Source organism: Triturus cristatus, chromosome 8 (genome assembly GCF_964204655.1).
Source record: "Triturus cristatus chromosome 8, aTriCri1.1, whole genome shotgun sequence".
NCBI lineage: Eukaryota > Metazoa > Chordata > Amphibia > Caudata > Salamandridae > Triturus > Triturus cristatus.
Window position 1 is genome coordinate 106,550,365 of NC_140591.1, and position 22,686 is coordinate 106,573,050.

Genomic DNA, 22,686 nt, shown 5'->3' on the forward strand with positions numbered 1-22,686 from the left:
ACAGCAAACAATCTTTCAGCAAAATAACCACAGCTGGAAACTGACCCCATGCCATACTAGACCTCTTCAGATAGCTCTATTTTTTTTGTCAGTCGCCTGCTGGCTGTGAGTCCCTACCTACACCATTAGAAATATGTGTGTTTGCTAGTGTGAAGGTTGCAGAGGAGGCCAGATGGATTGATAGGTTTGTAGTGGACTCCTGTGCATCCATAATGTTTGTGGAGAGTTTTTGAGATGCCCTTTTCCCCACTGTAATCGCTTCAGCGTAAGTGAGTGATATCGCGTGGCAGGTACCGCGAACACGGAAGTCTTGGACTTGCACCTCCTGGGATCTCGGAGGTGATTGAATTCTTTCTTTGTCACTGATTACGTGGTGCACCCAGCATGTGTTTTTCTTTAATTCCTCAACGAGAATACTTGAAAACTGTGGTAGTGTGCAGAGTTTTTTTCAATATGGATGTGAGGCGAATGTGGACTCAGGGTCCCTCTGGACTCTGGAGATTAATTTGTTCAAGGCTTCCAATTTAGCGTCTATTCCTGAAATGTATGTTGCCTTTGTATTTAGCAGATCGACCTGCAGCTCTAGGTTCATCAAGTGAAAGTTCATTGACTCCACGGTTGCCTGTAATGTATCAAAGAGTGAAAACCAGCACTCAGGGTCGCTGATCATCCCACCCACCCTTGAGTTGGTGCATTGTTACAAGCTCCAGGGGCTTGCTGGTTTGTTGGTGGATATTGTTTCCTTGACAGGAAAGGCAGGGGGAGCATTGGGTTGTTCCGGAGGTTATGGTTTTGGTTCTGACGCTTGCAATTCGCTGAAAGTTTGGAGAGACAGGCTTGGTGGAGAGAGGGAGTGAACTGTGGCATCTTTTCTTGCTGGCTTTTGCCTTGTAGCGAGAGAAGGGTTTGCGGAGGGGTTGGCGCCGATGGTTCTTCAGCTCGTTGGGCCTGTGTAGTTGGTGAGCTGAGCAAGGGCTGGAGGGATGGTTGGGGCGGATAATTCAATAGGCTTGTGCCTTCGGGAGAATAAAATGAAAATTTATGCTCGGAATAAAAGCTCCTTTCCCTTTCTCCTCTGGGCCTTTCTTGTGCTGAATTGGTGGATGGCGTCGCTTTTTGCTGAGTCCTCGCCGGCTAAGGTGTCTGCTTTTTAAAAAGTCTAAAACTGTGGGAGTGGGGAGGCTGCTCGTGGATTTGAATTTAGGCTTTAGTGTGATTTGGCCAGGCTTAATGTATTTGCCCTGGGCATATTTCCACCTTCTCCTTGTTATCCCTGGTGAAGCAGATCCGAGACTTCCAGATCTCATTGTTGACAAAGCTTATCCTCTGTACTTGTGCTTCTGCTGAATGCGCGGAAGGAGCATGGGCTCTCTTCCCAAAGATGTTGGGGAGGCTCTGGTCACACAAGCCGCACTGATTCCTTGATCAGCCACCTCTGTGCCTCTATGGCGCACCGTACCCTCTCCGGGTTGGAGACACCAATGGCACCTGCCCGCTTCACCCAGCGACCTGCCTGCCTTACTTGCCTGCCCTTCTTTTCAGGAGGTGGACACTGTGAGACAATCTTTGTGTATGCATGGTTATCTTGTTGCAGTATCTTTTTAATCTGCTGGTAGGGGGGTCCCGGCCTGGGCACTGGATGATGCAGTGATTTATTTTAATTTAGTGATACAAGTTGCTCAATACACACCCCAGCTCCGCACCACCCTTTGCTGCACTGCCGCAACCTCCTCACCACCTTCTGCCCTGCCTCTGTTGTCCTCCGTCTGTCCCTCGTTGTGTCTCCATTATGCACCTTAATGCTCAGTGCTCTCAGTACTTTCAACTTCGTCAGCAATGTCGGTATCACGGTGCCAAAAAAATTTGAAAGGGTGGCAAGCCAAAGCAGTCTGCTGCTGTTTTTTAGGATGTTGCTTAGTACAGCTCCCCATTTGTGGGCAACTTGCCACGTTTATGAAGAGCTCTGCGGTGGGCTGCGAACAGGGGCCCAGGTTTTACTGGGCTCCATAATTGCAGGTGCTGCAGGATCCATAAAGCCCGCTCCTTTCTCAGCCTGGAAGACGCAATCACAGCGGATTCCGTGAAGTCTCCACATGTGCCTGCTAATGTCTCGCCGCCTGTTACTGTCCGACTCAGCCCGGCGGGCAGTGGAAGGCGGTGGGGTACCACTCAATTCTGCTTTTGGGCGTGGCAGCAACTGCAGCTTGGTGCTCTGCTCGACACATTGAGCTTGTACGATACTGGGTCTTGTGACACTGGCCAACAGTGTTCCTGCAGCCTTCAGCAGCCAAGTCATGGGGATCAAAAGACAATGAAAAGTTACCTCAAACGAGCTGAAGTTTTGTGCCCGTGATACAAAAAAGATGTTCAGAAGACTTACTTGTAGGTTTCAGTGCAGACTCCTTTAATTTGAACTGCTCTGTAGAATCGTGAAATGTGGTTTATTAGTGCGGTGTCCTTGCTTTGCATTAGAATCCATAGGTTTTAAAGCTTAAATTATACATCGTGTGCTGAATAGCCCACAGATTAGAATAAAAAGACATCTGCATAATTGCTTTGTATAGGTTTTCAATTTTCACTAATTACTATACCTGGACTGGTTAGATGTCGTTATGCAGCATATGGTATCTCTGTTGAAGACATCTCTTCTGAAGAGCTCCATTGATAATCATTAGCACCAAATTATCCTGCTAGCATGTGGGATACTGGAGCACTTCTTTCATAATGTTCATTATTGTATTTCAGCTTACTGTAGGAGGTCAGAATTTTCAAAGTTCTAAAAAAATAATATTGCTGCCTGTAAACAGGCATTTCTTTTAATTTGCTTTAAAAAAAAAAGAGAATACCTTTTAAAAATACTGGAATGTCACGAGAAAAATAAAGTGACGTTGCTAAAATCTTTATTACAACCTTTTTAAAGGAAATTAGGGGTAATGTACCAGGACAAAGTTGCCACATGGTCTGCAGTTAAGCTTAAAAAGGGGCACCGTGCCTTTAAGGCCCACAGGGATCTCTAGTGCCTCATCATGCCCTGTAGGTGGTACTTTTCTCTGGGTTTTTTTCTGTGTCCTGCTGGCAATCTTAGAGCATTGATCCCGACCTTTTGTGGGTTTTTTTGTGTGAAAAACTCTTCTGATCTTCAAAAAATACTACTTTGTCTTTTGACCTGTAGAGTGTTTTTCTGTCATTTTGTGACCAGGGACGTATGTTTTTCTTTGTAGTAATGCCATCAGAGTTGAAAAGTGTCCCTTCTGTGGGAGAAAAGACAAAAACAGATCCCAATCCTTTTTTCATACTTTACATTCCAAATTTACAGATTCCAGAGACGTGCAGGAACCTTTTCAGGCAAATCCCGATGGACAAAGATGATTTTTCTTTGTGAAAAGGAAGAGGAGGAGGAGAAATTAAGACAGCAAGGCTCCCTTGTTGGAAGAATTGGGAGGTCGCAAGATCTAGGAGAGGGTCAGGCCTCTTCCAATGCTGTAAAATCACACTATCACGACTCCTCTAGGAGGAGAGCCAAAAAGACACCATCATGGCATAGCACAGTGTTCCCGATTGAGGACCTAGACTTCAAGAAAAGGTTTTGCACCAACTTCTTAACTGTGTCGACATAGAGGTCAAAATGTTTGATGTTGAGAGGCAATCCATCAATGTCTAGGCACATGGAATCATCCTGCTCCATATAGATGTCCGAAGAGTAGCTGTGGCACATGGCAAGCTAATTGCCAACAACTGCACACTTGGAGTGTTTCATGGACTGCTTCCCATGCAAGCCATTATCTCCGGTGGTCATACTGGATTCACCTCTTCCAGCTGCTTGTACTTTACCACAGTCCTTTTCGTAACCTCCTTCATACTGCTACCTCCATAGTCTCCTCCACCATAGCCTCTGCTTCCTCCGCAGCACCCCCTCATTCTGACAGATATTACCACGTTCCAGGAGATTCTTAGGGGCGAACAAATTTAATGTTCCTCAGCCGGCACCTACAAAAATAACTTAAGTGACTATTGAGTCTTTTCACCAAAGATCTGCTTTGAGGCATTCTCTCCCGCTGGCCTGGTCTTCTGGAGCAGGTTCTGCAGTTGTTTTTTCACACCAACACCCGTGAAAGCAGACTTCAACAGAAACTTTGGTGACAAAACTCTCATTCTCTTCATATGGACCCTAATCTGGATTCAGTTGTGGTGTCCGCAGCAAAGAAATCTCACACCACTTATCCTGTTCTATCAGACAAGGAGAACTGAAAACTCTGTTCCGTAGGGAGGAAGATATGAGGCATGTTTGAAATGATTATTTTAACTAAAAGTGCCTTTCCTCTCTTTGGTCGATATGGTAAGTCTTTGTGGGACTTTCTCCAGCTGTTCACCTATGACTCACTAAGGGATCGTAGGAAGGATTTCTTGGAAATTTGAAATAAGGAAATTATGGTATCCAGTTGCATCATCAATGCAGCTACAGACTTGTGTATAATGGGTATTGTCATAGTCAGAATCTACGGCATTCATCTTCATTGAGGTTAACAGGTCTCAAACCAGAGATGCAACAACAAATTCTAAACTTACCTTTTTCAGATACTACACTATTTGTCAGTCATGCTGACAATAATAAAATGGCCCCATGAAATCAGTGATGGTGACCTTAAAAAGTATAGATTGGTGAAACAGGAAACGGCAGAAAAAACACACTTGTGGACTTTACGATCATTGGTACTTCCCACAGAGGTTCCAAACCCCAGAGTGTCCTGAAGTCCAACACTAACTGAGATGCCAGCCCAAATGTAAAGGGATCTACCAGTTAGCAACAGTAGTAAAAAAAAGCCCCCTACAGGCACAAAGCAATGACTCACTGTGAGAAAGTGCCATCTTTCTTGCATGGTATGCCCCCACTTTTTGCTGAATTGCTGAATGCACTTTGACTGAATGTGCCCTGGACTCCTGCCAATCATGTGCCCAGGGCCTATGTTCCTTCCCTAAAAACCTAAAAGCTAAATTGGCAAACCCTGGCCACATGTCCGCCCCTGCGAAATGGTTTCCTTGTTACCCAAGGCCTTGTGACCAGGAAAGGCCTCTAAGGGCTGCAGCACTCATTGTGCCACCCTTAGAGGCCCTGTACCCTAACACCCACACACTGCCCTTGCAGGCTAAGTGTCTGGGTATAAGACAAAACAAAGAGACGACATGGCACACATCCCTGTGTGCCATGCCCACCACCTACACTGCCCTGGCATACATCAGACACCCCTCTAGCTGGGTGCCCTTTGCCAGTGGCATGGGCACAGGAGCATGAGCCCTGTGCCCCTACAGTACCCAGGTCCATTCCTGGGCACTGTAAGTGCAGTGCTGCCATTTAAGAGCACATGGTGCTGAGAGCTCGTCAAACACGAACTCCACAGGCCCATAATGGCAACACTGAAGACTGAGAAGTTTGGTATCAAACTTCTCAGCACATTAAACCCGCACTGATGCCAGTGTGGGATTTAATGTACCAAGCACCCCAGAGGGCATCTTAGAGATGCCCCCTGAAACCTAACCTACAATCCACGTCTGGTTTGGGAGGCTGCCTAGGCTGCCACTCAACAGATGTTGCTGGGCCCCTGGGTAGGAGAGCCCCTGCTCTCCTGGACCTGCAACAATGCACATCCTGGGCGAGGTGCTAGATCTCCTCCCCCAGGATGGGCAGGGGGAAGCTTCAAAGGCATGCCGCCTCTGTGAGCTTCCCCAGGCCACTGGCAGCACCCACTCTGGCGGGACGCCTGGCCCGGAAACCCCAAATAAGGACAGGGGATGTGCCAGCCTGCCAACCGCACCCCTCAGGTGGGGGAGGCGAGGTGAAGCACATCTCTGGGCTCTCGACATCTTGAAGATTTGAAGCCCTGCCCAATCAGGACAAGGCTACTGCCCCCCTCCCACAGGAGAGAGGCAGGATAGGGGGTGTACCCACCTCAGGACAGGGACCCATTGGTCCCTGCCCTTCACCTACCTGTAACGCCCCTAAATCTAGTATTTAGGGGCACCCTTAACCTTCCTTCCCCAGATTCCGAAATACAAAGAAGAGCAAGAAGAAAGAAGACCTGCCCTGCAGCTGCTACCAAGAGGAAGACACCAACTGCTTTGGCCCCAGCCCTACCGGCCTGTCGACCTTCGAACCTGCTCCTGCTCCAACCCAGCATCTCTTGTGGCCAGCAACCTCACAAACCCCGGAGGACCTGGCTACCTGTTGGCTCGAAGCACCTGGGACTCCCATGAGTAGAGGCTCTACTCAAAATCAGCTTCTAATCCCTGGCATCAGCCCGGAACTGCGAACCCTACACACTCTGCACCCGCCAAGCCTGGCCTGTGCCGGAGTGAACAAAGACCACGAGGACGACCCCACGGCGACTGTGACCCCGAGTCTGGCACCCAAGGACTTCCCTCGACGCTCCTGACGACGCCTGCAGCCTCAGAACCAGGTACCCCCCCAACCGCGATCAAGAGGGTAAGATTTTGCAACCCCAAAAGGTGCCCCTGCACCCCGCGGCCCCCTGTGCCCAACTCCTGGCTACCTAGCCTCCAACTACCCAACTTACCTCTCAAAGTGGTGGTGGCACCTGAAGAATCTTCATCCCCGAGCTTGCAGTCTTTTTCTAAATCGGAGCTTTCCCATTGAAATCAATTGAGCGCCCGAAGGCTCAAAAGCACCCTGCACCCAGCCGCCCGAGTGGCCCTGGCAGTGTAACCAGTGCACCTATCTACTTCCCCATTTGCCCTGAGCAAGTGACCAGGAGCCCAGCTCCCACAGCCACCAACCAAGGCCCCCCTGCCTCCCATAGGAGAACATTGGGCCTAACTCACTCTGCGCCCGGCTGCCCCTGTGCCGCTGAGGGTGTAACAACTGTACCTACCTGACCTTGGGAGACTCCTGAGTCTGTGCCCAGAACCTTAACTTTGCCTGTCGAGTACTTACCTGAAAGCCGACAACTCAATTTTCTCCATAGGGGAACATTGACTGGTTTTTCCGGAAATTTCTTCTAAGTGTGGACTTTTCAAAACTTAAAATATTCACCAAAAATCAGCCGAGTAACGAAAACGAAAACACTCACCTGCTATTAGGAGAGCTCCTAGTGCTGGATCTTGGTGCCCAGCACTGACCCTGAAAAATATTCACAACCGTACTTACCAGTAACCCAATTTTCTTCCATAGGAAACCATTGACTGTTTTTCTGTGAAATTTCTTCTAAGTGTCGATTTCTGCAAACTTTAAATATTCTTTAAAAATCGTATCAATTGTGAAAACGTAATTACTTACCTGTTTTGGATAAAGACCCCAGTACTGAGTCTAGGCACCCAGTACTGGATTACAAAAGTAACGAGAACATACTATACCTGCAACTTGAATTTTCTTCCTTAGGGAATCATTGACTGTTTTCTATGAAATATTTTCTAAGTGTCAACTTTTTTAAAATAGCAAAATATTGTCTAAAAATCATAACAGTAACTAAGTCGACTTTTATTACTTGTTTCCAAGTACTGACCCAGGACTGAATCTAGGATCCAGTCCTAAAATCCCAAAAGTAATCCTAAAAGTAATCTATTGCAAATAACTTGAAACTTCCATTGAACTCAATGCATTATTGTGTTTAAAATTGTGTTGCCTATTGCAACCACTTGTAACTTTCTACAAAAGCCAATTGCATATTGCAAAACTATTTATATAAAGCATCTCATTCTGAGAAAGTATATTTTAATACCTATTGTTGGTTCTAAAATAAAACAAGCATATACTTGTTATACATAATCCATTGGCCTAGAGTTCAGTTCTTGAGTGTGTGAGACCCTTTGCTGACTGAGTGTGTACAACAAATGCTTTACACTGTCCTCTGATACTGCCTTACTGCTTGACCAAGCTACCACTTTAGAGAGTAAGGTTACATCTAACTTCAGCCTCTGCCAAACCTCTGGGGACTGTGGACTCTGTACACCCTGTACCTATTTGGGAACAGTATATACAGAGACACTTTCTCACACTCACCACTTCCTCCTCTTCCGTTAATCACTCTAGTCGTGGGAAGCATTTAGAATTTCCTGGAATAGTGGAGTTCAATCAAAAACGCTGATTGGGTGCGGAATGATGTTTGGAATGAGTACTCACAACCATCTTCGTCCAGCAGTGCCATCAAAGGGATGCTTCAGCAAGAAGTATTCATTTGTATAGACAGTTCCCTCTCCCCAAAAGGTCTTGAAATATATTTCTGCTGCTTTCCGGTGAGAAAGGAATGGCCAAAGAAGTAATTGAGACCCATTCTAGACCTAAAACTGGCAAACAAATGGATATGGAACGAAAAACGTAGGAGGCAAGCATTACATTAATTCTACCCACAGCTACATCAGGGACATTGACTATACTCCATTGATCTTCAGAAATGCGTACTTTCACATGCCTATAGCCAATTCAAGGTACTGAAATTTGTGGTTGACATCAACTATTATCAATACAGGTCCTTCCATTCAGCTTGAAATCTTTGCCAAGAACATTTTCCAAGTGCAAGTCGGTTGCAGTACATCTCAGGAAAAAGATCTCAGTCTATCTGTATCTAGACAACTGGATGATCGAATCGTTAAGTTAGCAAACTTGTAAACATTTCCAAACAGCAATCTCAGCTCTCAGACACTTAGGAATGTATGTCAGTCCTGAGAAATCAACATCATGTCCAGTCTCTGCACTATTTCGGGGTGGTTCTGGATACTTTAAAAGCAAATGTTTGTTGTTCGGAGGAGAGCCTGTTATCTATCCATTTGAAGTGTTTCAATCTGCTGAAAGCAGGCTGTCTGAGATCAAGGCAGGGTCAGAGGAATGCCCTATAGATCAACTAGTCCGGCAAATTTCTAACACCTTTCCTCCGATTCATCAGATTCCAGTGGTCCTCATCAAACTTCTCTTCTTGAGAGCCAGTGTTATCCTAATTCCACAAGAATGGCCCTATCAGTGGTAGTTTAAAGACCTCTTCACCTGTCACGATAGCTAGGCAGACCGGTGGTTCTCCACAAATTTGGAGGTCAACTTCAATATCCCAGTCCACAGTGCTTGAGTTTGTTGGTTGTGCTCCTGAGCTCATACAGTATGAATGCATGAACATTGAATGGTATTGCATGTGCATTTTAATAGGAACTAAAAGGATACCTGCAAGTGCGTCCTACTCATTCCAATGAAAAATTCTGCATGTGGTGTTCTGGATAAGATATCTGTTTAATTTGGCAAATTTTTCCTCCATGAAAGTCCATCTCACTACTGTCACTCAGTACAGAAAATGTCCTTCACAAGTCCCTTATTTTTAAAATCACTGTGGATAAGGACATTGTGGAGGGTATTAAAGTTGTTTCCCCCGATACAGAGACCTTCTCTATTGGATTCGGATATTGTCCAATCACATGTAGCAGGTCCCTCGATTTAACCTATTTATAAAGCGTCCTTACAACATCTTAATTGGAAGGCTGCTTTCGTTGCGGCTGTAACGCCGGCAGGCATGGTGAGAGAGTTAAAAGCTTTGATCTCATGAACCTTGCACTCTGTTCCATAGCACTAGCCATGAGAACACACACAACATGTTTGCCCTTGTGAATCAGACAACTACTTTTCCAGCATTTTCCCCTTTTCTCCGGCAGAAAAATCTCTCACCCTCAATGTTAGGCTGGGAAGGCTAAAGATATTAGAAAATTCAGTAGCTGTTTGTAAATTTGTCCCTCTACACTCAGGCTTGGTAACATCCGAATGAATGGGTTCTTGAGTTCTTTCATGCTGCCTGAAGGCAATTACAGCTTTACCTGGCAATCCAAAACCCCATTTCACCAGAGGTAAAGCAGCAATGGCTGTATTGCTCAGGAACATGCATCCAATTTGAGATTTGCAAGGCAGCTATCTGGACGTCTGTTTGCACATTTAAGACACTGTTGCCTTGACTCAGATTCCATGACGGCATTCCCAAGTGAGGCGATCTTCCTTGAAGAATTTTTTTAGTGTCTCCAATAGTTTCATAGTGTTTCCTCTTCTGCTGTGGTTCTTGGAATGGACTTGCTATTCTATTTAGTGCTATGATTACCTATAGAGGCCCCATGAGGGAGGAAATGTTTTATCGCTGTAACCATACTTTTTCTTCAGGGTAATCTCCATTGACATCATAAGGAACCCTCCCCGGCGGAAGGATTAAACATGATTAACATTTTCTGTAGAAAGTATACATTTGATTTCCATCGTAAAAACAGAAATGAGGTAACTGCCACATACTGGCCATGATGGAACGCTGAAGATCCCTAAAGACACGTTGTCTGTCTCCTGCCTAGCACTGGTGCAGTCTATCTGCGTACATTGTCCTGACCCTTTGTTTCCTTTAAAAATGTTTTTGAAAGGGATTTTACCTATGTCATTCAATTTTGCTGGTGGCTTTCCATAAACAAAAAAAAGGAATTGGAAAACAATCTGTTTATAGGATGCAACAAATGTTTTTTTTTTTTTATTTTAAATTTAGAATATTCTGACTATCCGGAAGTAAGACGAAGATGAAATACAAAAATTAACCCTTTGAAAGAAATGCTCCGATGTCTTGCCCGTGGTTGGGACTATTCAGTGATTAAGATTATGAGTGGACATTACCTTGAAAAACGTCCTTATTCTGTATTTGTGGCAGTCAGGGCAAGTTTGGAAACGCTTGGGCATGAGAGGTCACCTTCTAGAAACTCAATACCAAGCTATTTAAAAATGATACCGTAGGCTCTCAAATTAAATGCTGCACTTATATTCACATAAGCTTGATTATCGCAAAACGTTATATATAAACTAAGTGGGCTTCATCTTAATCACACACACAGTTAGCATTTTACTCTTCTTACATATTACATTTTTGATTGACTTAAACATGTAATTCCAGCAGGGGGATACCCAGAATAGAAAAGATGTAATATTCATAACAATTGAATCTGACTTTACTTTGATGAAAATGTTTAACTGTATCCTTTTTCTGCTTTATCTCACTCTCTCTTCAAATTCTTTAATTTATCACAGGGCGATGTTGGGCTTGCGATGGGCAAACTGTATGGAAATGACTTTAGTCAAACCACCATCTCTCGCTTCGAAGCTTTGAACCTCAGCTTTAAGAACATGTGCAAGTTAAAGCCGCTTCTGGAAAAGTGGCTTAATGATGCAGGTGAGTGTGTTTTATCCAAATAAAGAACATGCACATGTATTAGCAGATTCTAAATGGTTTCTTTGTCCTAACAGGTATGTTTTCCTGCATATCACCTTCGATTTTCCTTTCATGTCTTTTTTATAATCATTTGTTAATTTTTTTATCCATCTAAGGAGTTTGTAAAGCACCTTTTACTGTTTTGAAGCTAAAGGCAGTTAGGGTAGGATTAGCGGCAATCAGACTCCTTATTAGTCACTGTCAGAGCGGAAGGGTGGTATTTCTTTGCTCTTTTCAACTTTGTGTGGTTTTGTTCCAGTGAGAGGAAAGTGAAGGGCATTCTAAAGAGTATTGCCTTTGTTGTGGACTGCCTGGCCCCCAACTTGTGGGAACAGCAAATTCTGGGAAGTAGGCTTAGAGTCTGTCTGTTCTGCTATTAGGGGAGAAACATGCTAGCTAGATTTACTGGTGCCAGGGCACTGAAGGTGTGTTCTTGCTGCCTGATTGGAACCGAGTGTAGCTGCTCTAGGGGGCTCCCTTTCTACAGTTTTGTGACCTAAGCATTGTAGGTCAGAGTTAAGTCACATTGTGATGTTTTGAATCCTCTAGAGGTTTTGCAAGTAGGTCATCTTGTATGTTGAGCCAATGCATTATCCATGCATGGGCTAAGGTCTATCCATAAATGTTGTGCAAGGTGTGACCGGAAGATACAGTGCAAGTCTCCTAGTAAGTACAGTTCTGAATGCAGCATCGTTTGGATGTTGTTTAAAGGTGAGGGCTGCATTAAAGATGCACCTTACTTGTAAAAAGTCTGAAATGTGGGTCAAAAGAAGTGAGAAACAAAATTGAAGGGACAAATGATCCATAATGTTTAGCATCAAGATTGTCTTCGCAATTAATATCCATCTAGTTAAACATAATCAAATCTTAGATTTCTATGAGGTAATTGTAATTTAATGCAAATTAGTTTGTCAAATTCATATATCTTGTAGCCATCTATGAATTTGAAAAAGTAAAGCAATGTTGGTTGGGACTGAAATGACAGTCACCTTATGAATTTGTAATGGCTGGAAAGATTTGAAACACTGTACGGCGACTACATCAGATTTTGGCAACTGTTGATGACAGTGTGGTTGTACTGCAAACAGGTTGAGCAGGATTAACACACTCCCCTGGCCTCTTGATTACCGCTGTTCTTTTTGATGTTGATAGCAGTTTCATTGTCTTTATGATATTGGATTCCAATACAGTATCCTTCCAGGTACAGCAGGTTCAAGAACTCTATAAGGAAGTAAAGTTTACCAGAAATGATGGCCAAGTCTGGTCTAAGCTTGATTTCTTTTGGGTTGGAGTGACTTTTGAAATGTTTGTACTTTTGTGGGACCTACTAACAGTTAGCTTTGACAAGGCTGGTGATTTGTACAAGTACCTGAAAGAAGAGAGCGGGCCCCTCACACCAAGGGAACAGGGCACTACAAATCAGCAGAATGAAAACTCCTTTTGGAGCCACTATATCACCCAATGTGCTGCAATTCACCATTCTGTTCACCAACCCACAGGCAGTCAAAGCTTCCCACATCCATTTGGGGTTTGGCTATATTAACGCATACCACCAAGAAAGAAATTTACATAGGGCTTTAATTAATGAAAACTACATAAAAGTATCCAACTTTTTGTATCGTATGTTTTCATGGTATATATAAAAAACATTCTTTCATATATCAAAAAGCAGTATCGCAGTAAAAAGACTGTCCCTGTTCCAGCCACCCCTCCCAGAAAGGCCGGCGCAACAAACCACACTTAAGACAAACACAATATAATGCATGGAAAAAAAAATCAAGGCAAATAGGAGCTCCCTCCATAACAGTGCCTCCAAGGGTAGTTTTTCATTCTACTGACAATTTGTACAAGGACAAGCAAGAAGTCAGTACAAGTCATTAACTTTGTAGTTACTTTTTAACAGAGTTTCATAGTACTTGAAAAATCACTTTACCTAAAGTTGTTGTTCTTGTTCACATAGAGCAAAAATGGTTAATTCCCATCCTCACTCATGCATCTTTGGTGCTATATAAATATTCATGATTTCTGATAAGAGACATCTAATAACAGATTCCTCCCCTTAGAATACTCCACAGACTGCATCCTGAAAACTTTGAAGCAGTACCCCTTGTGCATTTTAAGGTGACTCCCTACAGCTCTGCACCGGCTTATACCCATGCACACTGACATCAGTTCCTTTATGTCCGCGCCCACAGATGCAGATCCAGAGCATCCACTGGTCTCTCACGCTATTTTTCCTCAACAGTTTGAGGCCTTTTTCCTCAAACGTTTCTCCAGTGTGCAAGTGACATGTCTCCAAATAAACCCTCAGAGTTTAGGCCTTGTGGGAAATTTTGCAGGCTGTCTCGGATGCCCACTTTTCCTGCCTTTGGTGCCTGAGGTCCTTCCATTGCAACCTGCAGTGAATATGCTCCTGAAGTCATTCCGGGAACAGGAAGCGATGTAGTTTGTCACCCGACAAAAAGAGGGGATGGACGGGTAGAAGTTACGGAGTCATGTCCCTTCTTGGTCCAGCGATTAGTCGTCGCTGGGGTCTCACCCCTCTGGTAAGTCTAGGAAGAAGCGATCTCAATGGGGTTTTAAGTCCCCTGAGAATGCGTGGGGTCATCACACCTCCAGGACCGCTCCATGACCCCATCCCCCATAAACAGTTCCACCTTCCACTCTGAACCAACCTGTATTTCAGGGACTAGGGGTGGCTCCTCCTCAACTCCATGAGTTTCAGAAAAACATGCTGTGCTTATTTGCACAATCTACTCTCTCTAGAGCGCCTGTCGGCCCCATTTAGCCAAGAGGTTTCCCAACTGGGACTCCACTCACAGAACACCCCCCACCCTCGGCACCAGTTGGTCCTCTGGATCAGTTTCCAAATCTGTGCTGAGCGCTGTGCTGATGCCGGTACTATCCCCATGCTGACACAAGACCCCCTGATGCCAACTTCACTAGCATTGGTAGACCAACTGATGCTATTACCTGATGCCGTAACGGCATCATGCCAACCCTGTATGGTGTCAGCCTCTCTTCTTCCAGGCCCAGATCCTGATGCAGGTCTCTTGTCCCCAAGCGTGGAATGATTTCTCTGTGATCTTTTTGGCACAAATTATAAGGGCACCCATGATGTTAGTGGACAGTCGTATCAAGGCGTTAACTAGTATGATGAGCTCCAAGAAGCCAGTGGGCCGGATATGTCCCTGGATAGTGTGATGTTCTTCCCTCGGGTGCTGGCCACCAAGGATTCAGCATAATTTGCTCTAGTGGTGCACAGAGCCTTGGAGATTTGTGACCTAGAGCTCTCCTGTTAGAAATTGTAAGCTAAGTTGCTGACTGAGGTCCTCCAACCTGGCCAGACTGCTTCTAAACCTTATTTTACCTTTAAACAAGGCCTTGACCGACACCCTTATGGGGTCCTGGGATAAGCTCTGGCAAAGAGTCCCTTTCAGTCGCCAGATTGCCATATGCCAACATCCTGCACCACAGAATCCAACCTTCCTCTGTCAGCACCCTTCCCAGAAGAATGTAGTGGTGCAGACTTCAGCTAGCAGGGTGAAACCTAACTTATCCCCTTCCACTCCACCAGATAGGGAGTCAAAAATCATCAACACAGTTGGCCATAGAGTTTTCTCCTCTACAAGTCTTGCCTTCCATTAACAGCTCTTGACTACTCCGTCATTACAAACATGCTTTATGGGGTCTCACTGAGCAGGTCTTGGCTCTAGTTTCAGAGGCTTGTGCCATCATTTCCCAGGCAATATACTTTATCTGGACACCACAGATTTGTTGGGCTGAGCAATCGCGACCAGTGTCTCCATTAGACGACATGCTTGGATAACCTCCACTGGGTTTTTGGGGAATGCCCAATTCAACCTGATGGATAGGCCCTTGGTCAGGTCCTTATAGAGGATAGTAGGGCAACCGCCTGCTTCCTTGGTCTCTCTACCACTCTGCATCTACCTGCTCCTCAGTTTCGCCCTTTGCGCAGATTGGGCACAGGGTTTCAACACCACCAACAGACACTGCCAGCCCATCAGCCATCCCTGCCTCTTAGGGGCTGAGGCAGGGGACTTTCTAGAGCACAAGGACAGAAGGGCAGCGTACATCACAGCTTACCACCCCTCCAGCTACTGTACCCCCCAAGCCTCTTTGATGTGCCCTCTCTGGCGCACACAGCCACCCTGTTGGAAGCAGCATCCAACATTTCCTGCAAGGGTGGCAGCCCATCACCTTGGACAGCAGGTGTTACAAATTGTTCAGCAGGGCCGTTCTCTCCAATTTCTGGAGAATCAACCATCCATACCACCTTCCCAAGAACGGCTGACAGAGTACCATCTGTTCTTGCTGCTTCAGTAAATGTGGGCTCTTTTTGGCCAAAGGGGATGTAGTAAGGGTACCGACGTGAGAAGTAGATTGGTTCTCGTACTTCATGGTGCCGGAAAAGGATGGAGGCCATCGTCCTATACTTGTCAATGACTTCTTGGAACAGGACAAATCCAGGATGCTCACTTTGGCTCCATCTTGTTTGGTGTGGACCCCGAAGCCTGGATGGTAGTGTTGGACCTGCAGGACGTATATTTCCACAACCCTGTTCTGCTGGCCCATAGGCGTTAAATGTGGTTCACGGTAGGCCAAGAACATTTCCAGTTTTCTGTGCTCCCCTTTGGCGTCACCAGTGCCCTTTAGGTGTTCACGAAAGTGATGGGAGTGGTTGGAGCACATATGCGGAGGTCTCAGCATTCCTCTACCTCGATGATTGGCTGTTGCAGGCGGCTTGGCCCAGCATTTGCCAACCTGCAGACTACGGCAAGCTTTTGGCACTATCAACACCCCGAAGTCACACCGGACTCTTTCTCAGATGCTCCTTTTCAACAGACAGATTCTGCACACAGTGCAGTTCTGTGCCTAGCCTCTGTAGCAGAGAGTCCAGGACATTTGAGCAATGATATTAATGTTTCAACTTCAGTCCTGGATTGTGTTGCAACAGACTCGGAGGCTTGTGGGCCTAATGGCCTCCTGCATCCTGCTGATGAACCACGCTTTATGGCATATGCAGACCCTGCAGTGTAATCTGTAGTCCTAGTGGGCACAAAGCCAGGAGAATTTCTCTGACTGGTCCAGATTTTGAAGGAGACTGCAAAAGATCTGCCGTGGTGGCTGGGTGATCACCAGCCCTCTTTCTCGTGATGGTTTCATTGCTTCAGGGTTGGGGTTGCCACCTGCAGGAGGTGGTGCTCAGAGGACTTAGGTCACCGGTGGAATCTCAGCTTCATATCAGTTTTCTGGAAATGAGGGCTACCCGCTTGGCATTAAAGGCCTTTCCTTCTATTGAGGGAAGGCTGATTCATGTGTTATTGTAACAAGCAGGGTGGAGTGGGATCGTGGACCCTTTGGCAGGAGGCCCTGCACCTCTGGACTTGACTGGAGTGTGAGGATATTTTCCTGGTCATGCAGCATTTGGCGGGATCTCTGAACACCAGGGTAGACCAACTCAGCTGTTGATGCCTTTCAGCTCACAAATGGCGTCTTTATCCAGAGGTGGAGCATGGTCTCCTACTAGAATGGGGAGAACCTTGGTTCAATCTATTCGCCGCCACTGAGAACGTGCAATGCCAGAGCTTCTGCTTGTTGGAGTTTCCAAAGCGGCTCCCGCTCGGAGACCCATTCCGCGTAGACTGGAACCCGTAACTCCTGTACGGCTTTCTGCTGATACTGCTTCTGCTCTGGGTTTTCTAAAAGATCAAGATGACCCAATCATATGGCCTCTGAACTGGGCAAGGAGAGTTTGGTATACCAAACTCCTGTGCATAAGTATCTGTCCTCTGACCAGGCTGCCCTTTCGAGAGCATCTCTTGACATGGCAGAAGGGCAAGGCCCTGAGCCCAAACTACCGCACACTTCACCTTCATGCATGGCGATTGAGCGGTGACAGTTAAATGCCCTTGAGCTTCCTCCTGAGATTTTGATGTAATCTTGGAAAGCATGCGTCCCTCAATAAAAAAACTGTCTATTCCTGCCATTGGGACAAGTTTGTGGCTTGATGCGCGATCAGACAGGTCACCCTGATTCATGGTAAGCTGTCTGAGGTTTTCTTGTTTGTATTGTCTTTAGCCAAGCAAAGCCTCGTTCCAGGCACAGTTAAAGGTTATCCGTCTGCCATTTTGGATTTTTTGCGGCTTCCAGATCATCCCTTACTGTTTAAGTCACCTGTTGTGACAAGATTCCTTAAGGGCTTGCAACATTTGTTCCCTCCTACCCCTTTCATCATGCCCCAATTGGATCTTAATTTGGTCCTGAAGTTTCTTAAGGCTTTCCTATTTGAGCACATACATAGCTGGTATTTGAGGCTTCTGAATTTTCAGACTGTCTTCTTAGTGGCCACAACATCGGCTAAGAGGATCAGTGAGCTTCAATCTCTTTCAGTTGCTCCTCAGTACTCCAGCTGCAACCCGGACAAACTGGTTCTTTGGACTCTCGTTGGCGAAAACATCACATTGCCAACATTTTTTGCTCCACATCATTCATCTAAGAAAGAGGAGAGTCTCCAGAGTCTGGATCTGAAAAGAACTCTGTGTCTTTACATCGATCATATCAAATACCACCAGGTGGACTATCAGCTCTTTATTGGGTTTTCAAGAGCGAAAACAAAAGGCAGGGCTGTGCAGAACAGAACCATCTCTGGAGGGATTGTACTTTGCATCATTATCTGCTACACACTAGTGAAGCAGCAGCCTCCAAAAGACTTGCTTGCCTATTCCTCCAAAACCTAGACCGTCACTACTTGGTTAGCACACAGAGTACCTATACTGCACAAGCACTGCTGCTTTGACAGTCAAGTCCTTTGAGGTGGGCATTTTGCCCATTCGGTCCTCCAGAATTTCTTGGTTTGAGCCAGTTTGCAGACCCATCTCTGCGGAGGTATTGCTTGGGTATCTATTTTATGGAGAGGAATCTGCTGGTAAAATTTTCTATCAGAAGAACAAGTTACTTGCCTTCCATAACGCTTTTTCTGGTAGACATTCTTATCTACCTGCATATTCTCCAACATTGGATCTTTTATATAGTTACATGCTTGAATCATTCCCTGTTGTCAGGCTGGGAATGATTTAAGCATGTGAATATATAAAAGATACCAAAGTTGGAGAACTGGAGTAACAGGTAAGTAACTAATTTCTTCCTCACCGACCCTCCCATCCTTCATCCAAAAGCTCCTGTTACAATCTGCACACAAGTCACACATCATTACGTCATGGCTCCACTTTTCTGGTGCAGAGATAGTTGTAGGAAAGTGCCCCTTTTAGTATGGTTGCCCCCTACTTTTTGCCTGATGACTAAGTGTGCCCTGGGTTCCGGCCAACTAGGTACACAGGGCCTATGTTCTTTCCCTACAACTTTACTTTTGCAAACCCAGTTGGCAACTCTCTGGCCACATGTAAGTCCCTGTGAAAGGTACCCTGTGTACCAAGGGCACTGTGACTATGGAAAACCTCCAAGGACTGCAGCACATATTGTGCCACCCTTGGAGGCCCTGTACCTTAACACACGCACACTGCCCTTGCAGGCTGCTTGTTTTGGTGCAGAGAAAAGTGAAGAGTCGACATGGCACACATTCCTGTGTGCCATGCCTGCAACCCACTGCCTATGGTATAGGTAAGACACCCCTCTAGCTGGGTGCACTATACCACTGGTGAGGGTACAGTTGCATGAGCACTGTACCCCTACAGTGTCCAAGTCCATTATTAGACATTGTAAGTGCAGTAAAGCCATAAAAGAGTATATGGTCTGGGAGTTTGTCATTACAACTCCAAAGCATAATACAGGCTTTACTGAATTCTGGAAAGTTTCATATCAAACTTCTCAGCATAATAAAGCCACACTGATGCCAGTGTGGGATTTATTATACAATGCACCCAGAGGGCATCTTAGAGATGCCACCTGAAAAACGAGCCTCTGATGAGTTCCTTGACTGGTAATTACCAGCCTGCCACCATGAGACATGTTTCTGGACCCCTGTAGTGGGAGCCTTTGCTCCCTGAGCCCAGAAACAAAGCCTTTCCTGGGCGGAGGTGTTCCTGGACCGAGTCTGCAGCTAAAAAACAAAACCGGCATTCCCCATTGAAAACAACCGGGCACACGATGCCAAAACAGCACCCTGAACCCAGCCACCCCTGTGTCACTGTGGGTGCACCTTTTTTGCTATCTCGTATCCCCCTTTGCCCTGAGCTTAAGTCCAGGAGCTTTGCTCCCACAACCTAGTTGCCTGCTCGTGGGCAGCCATCAACCGGAGGCCCTCTAACCCCCATTGGATAACATTGGGCCTCAGCACTCTGCACCCAGCCAACCTAGTGCCAGTTAGGGTGCTTTGAGAGTGCATTCTCGACCCTGAAGGAACCCTTGTTCTTACCCCAGAAAACCAACTTCCAAAAGTAAGTACTTACCTGTAAACCGATAACTTCATTTCCTCCCATAGGATTGCATTGACTGCTTTTCTGTGAAAATGTTTTGTGTGGATTTGGTTTGTATGAAACCTTAAGAAGCTGCATATGTACACAAACTGATTTACTTACCTTTTCGCTTGGCAATGTTCCGGTGTGATATCTAGGCATATCACACTGAGTAGAAACAGTAACTTAAAAAGTAACATACAAAGTAATCCAAAAAGTAACTGAGAAGTAATTCCAATTGTTTTATAAACAAGTGACTTACCTGTAACCAATCCGATTGAATTCAACTGCATTCAAACTGTATTTAACTGCATTATTCTTGCAAAGTATTATTACACTTAACTGTACCAGGCCTGGGTTGGTTCTAGAAAATAAAATACAACTAAATATTTTTATACACACAAATTGGTCTTATTTCAGTCTTTGAGTGTGTGACATCATTTCTTGCCTGAGTGTGTAGAATATATGCTTAGCACGACCTTCTGATAAAGCCTTACTGCTCACCCACACTACCACAAATAGAGAGTAAGGTATTATCTACTTTTACCTCTGCCTACCTTTGGGGTTCCACTGGACTAGAGAGCCAGCTTCCTACACCCACTCACCACTGTTAGGTCTTGCACTGTAACTACTGTCTCTAAGGGATCCTTTTGTGTTAGAAAACTAACCAGGCACAATCAGACTTTGATGACCCGTGCTGCAGAACACCATTTGGGCTCGAGGAGCAGGAGTGTGGACCTGATTGGGTGACTGTTGTGGGAGAGGGCTAATAATTTATAATTGAACGTGATTCTCAAAAGAGACGTAAGAGCTTGAAACACCCCTCCCTGCCCCTACGTTGCCTTGATTGCTGAAGTTCAAGAAAGATTTTGTCGAAAGGGAGTGTTTCAAGGCACTCTCCCATCTCTGCACTCTTTTGTCCTCTCTTGGAAGTCCAATAGCTCTAGGTGTCACCAGAAAGGAAAAACACTTCTACTGACTGTGCGATGTTATCCTAGGAACCCCCTCTGCAAAGTCAAAATTCTGTGCATTACCACAGAAGTAACTTATCTGACATTTAAAAGTGATACGGATGCAGAGAGACTAAAGAGTATATGGCTGAGGATTCCCAGACTTTGCAAGTAACTCTATCAACATCTGAAATGGACGTGTTCTGCTCTACTGACCTGTGTGAAAGCACAAGCAGCAGGATGAGCTGGTAACTGCACTTTGCTTTTGAAACAAAAAGAGGCATTCTTAGTCACCATAGGGTAGAGCATAGAGAAATCCATTGACTTCACCGAGCTTGTGCATTTTGTGAGGTTTCATTAAAAATGTGATCATTTCTGAATGACTTATCCAGTGTTTGCTGCTGTTGTCTTAATCTTAAGTTCTTTTGCATTTTAATAATTTGGCTTTGGAATTCTACTGACTTCATGACTCAGGAAAAATCTTGGCACTGATAGAAGCCTCTACTTGATTACTGTGAAGAGAAAAGCTTGTCATTTCATGCCATCCTTGGTTTCTCAGAGAAACACTGCACTAATCTTGCTATTACCACAACAAGAGTATAAATGCTATGCCATTAGTTGAGTAATTATTTTTGTTTTTTTAAACCCAGCATTTTTAAAGTTTTAAAGATAAGGTCTGTTTTTCAAGAGTATGGCTGTTATACCATTTATTTTAGACAGGTGTACTTCGTTCAGAGTGTTTGATGAAGATTTAAGTGTTAACAAACTGATACCTGGTCCGGCTGAGGTCTGTAAACTCCCCCTCCTGTAGTAGCTGTCATTCTGATGGATACCTGTAACCACAGGTTTCAAAACGTCTGTGCTGTCAGACACAGATCCAAAGATCTGCTTCTCTTTTTTTTTGTTCACATTGTGAAGTGATTTCCCTTCAAATATTTTTAAGTGTGCACAGGAATGTTATCCTCTAAGACTGCAGGGTTTAAGTTTTGTAGGGACTGCTGCAAACAGATGTCTGTGACGGATCGCCACGCAGTGTGTTTCTAGTGTTTGGGTACAGCGCTCAACTCCAAGGTCTGTGACAACTGCATGCAAATAAAACCCCTGGGCCATTTGTGAATACGAGGCAAAGCTTTGTGGTGAGACTCAAATCAGGTCCCTCTCCAGGTCAAAGTCGAGAATGCGGACCCTCTCCCGAAGTCATTCCCTCAGCAGCATCTTTGAACGTGAAGTCTGTGGGAGAGTTAATGAAAAAATATAGGCAGTCCAAACGGAACTCTCCCCCTTCCGCCGCTCTCAGTTGAAGGCACAAGAGGGTCAACACGCCTCTAGCTCTCGCTCCCATTTGTAACCGCAGAGACTCCTAGTCAAGTTACTGCTAGCGGATCCACTCTTGGCACAGTCTGTTCCCCCTGAACTGACTTCGGGTTTTGCACCAGCGTAGTCGACTCCTGGTTTGAATCTAAAAAAGTCGGGTCTGCGCATGTAGGCACTGAAGCTGCCGGTGGGGGAAGAAAAGCCTCAACCCTTTGAGTTCTCTGACTTCGAGCCAAATTCATCTCAAGCAAAACGTCACCTAGATCCTGATGTGGTGCAGCCAATTCTAAACACCTCAGACTCTGACACTATTCCTCTGGCGTGTTGTCACACAGACTACACTCGAGTGTTTTGGCACGGACTCCCAACTGAGCCTGCCATATGGAGAAGACAATGGAGGGGTTGAGGAAAAGTATGCCCTCTCCCCTTCCCCCAACCACCTTATGATGGCAATTGGGTACATGCACCTACAGGATGCACGTGGGCTGGATACCTCACCCAGTACTGGGTTAGTGTTCACCCTTGGACCAGCTACGTAAGGGAGTATATTTTATACCACTGTTATTTGAAAGGCAGCTGACATTCCTGAACTCCACCTCCCCACTATGGAGTTGAAAACAAATGTTCTCACACAGGTCATTAAGCCTGGCCAGGCACCTGACAGTGCCTCTTCTGCCTTTCCCCCTGCTCCTCCGCACACAACCACCCTGTAGGTGTCAGTCAGCCACTTCCCGCTGGGATGGCAGAACATTAGATCTGAGAAGTGGTCCT

At 45.4% G+C, this 22,686-nt stretch overlaps 1 protein-coding gene across 8 annotated transcripts in view; it reads left to right on the forward strand.

Annotated features, from left to right (window-relative positions):
• Window positions 1–22,686, forward strand: part of POU2F1 (POU class 2 homeobox 1) — a 668,152-nt gene that overhangs the window by 493,507 nt on the left and 151,959 nt on the right. For all 8 annotated transcript variants that reach the window (XM_085621115.1, XM_085621114.1, XM_085621116.1 and 5 more), the window contains one exon: window positions 11,036–11,177. In XM_085621115.1, the coding sequence (XP_085477241.1) occupies window positions 11,036–11,177 (142 nt within the window). The remainder of the gene's footprint in view (window positions 1–11,035; window positions 11,178–22,686) is intronic.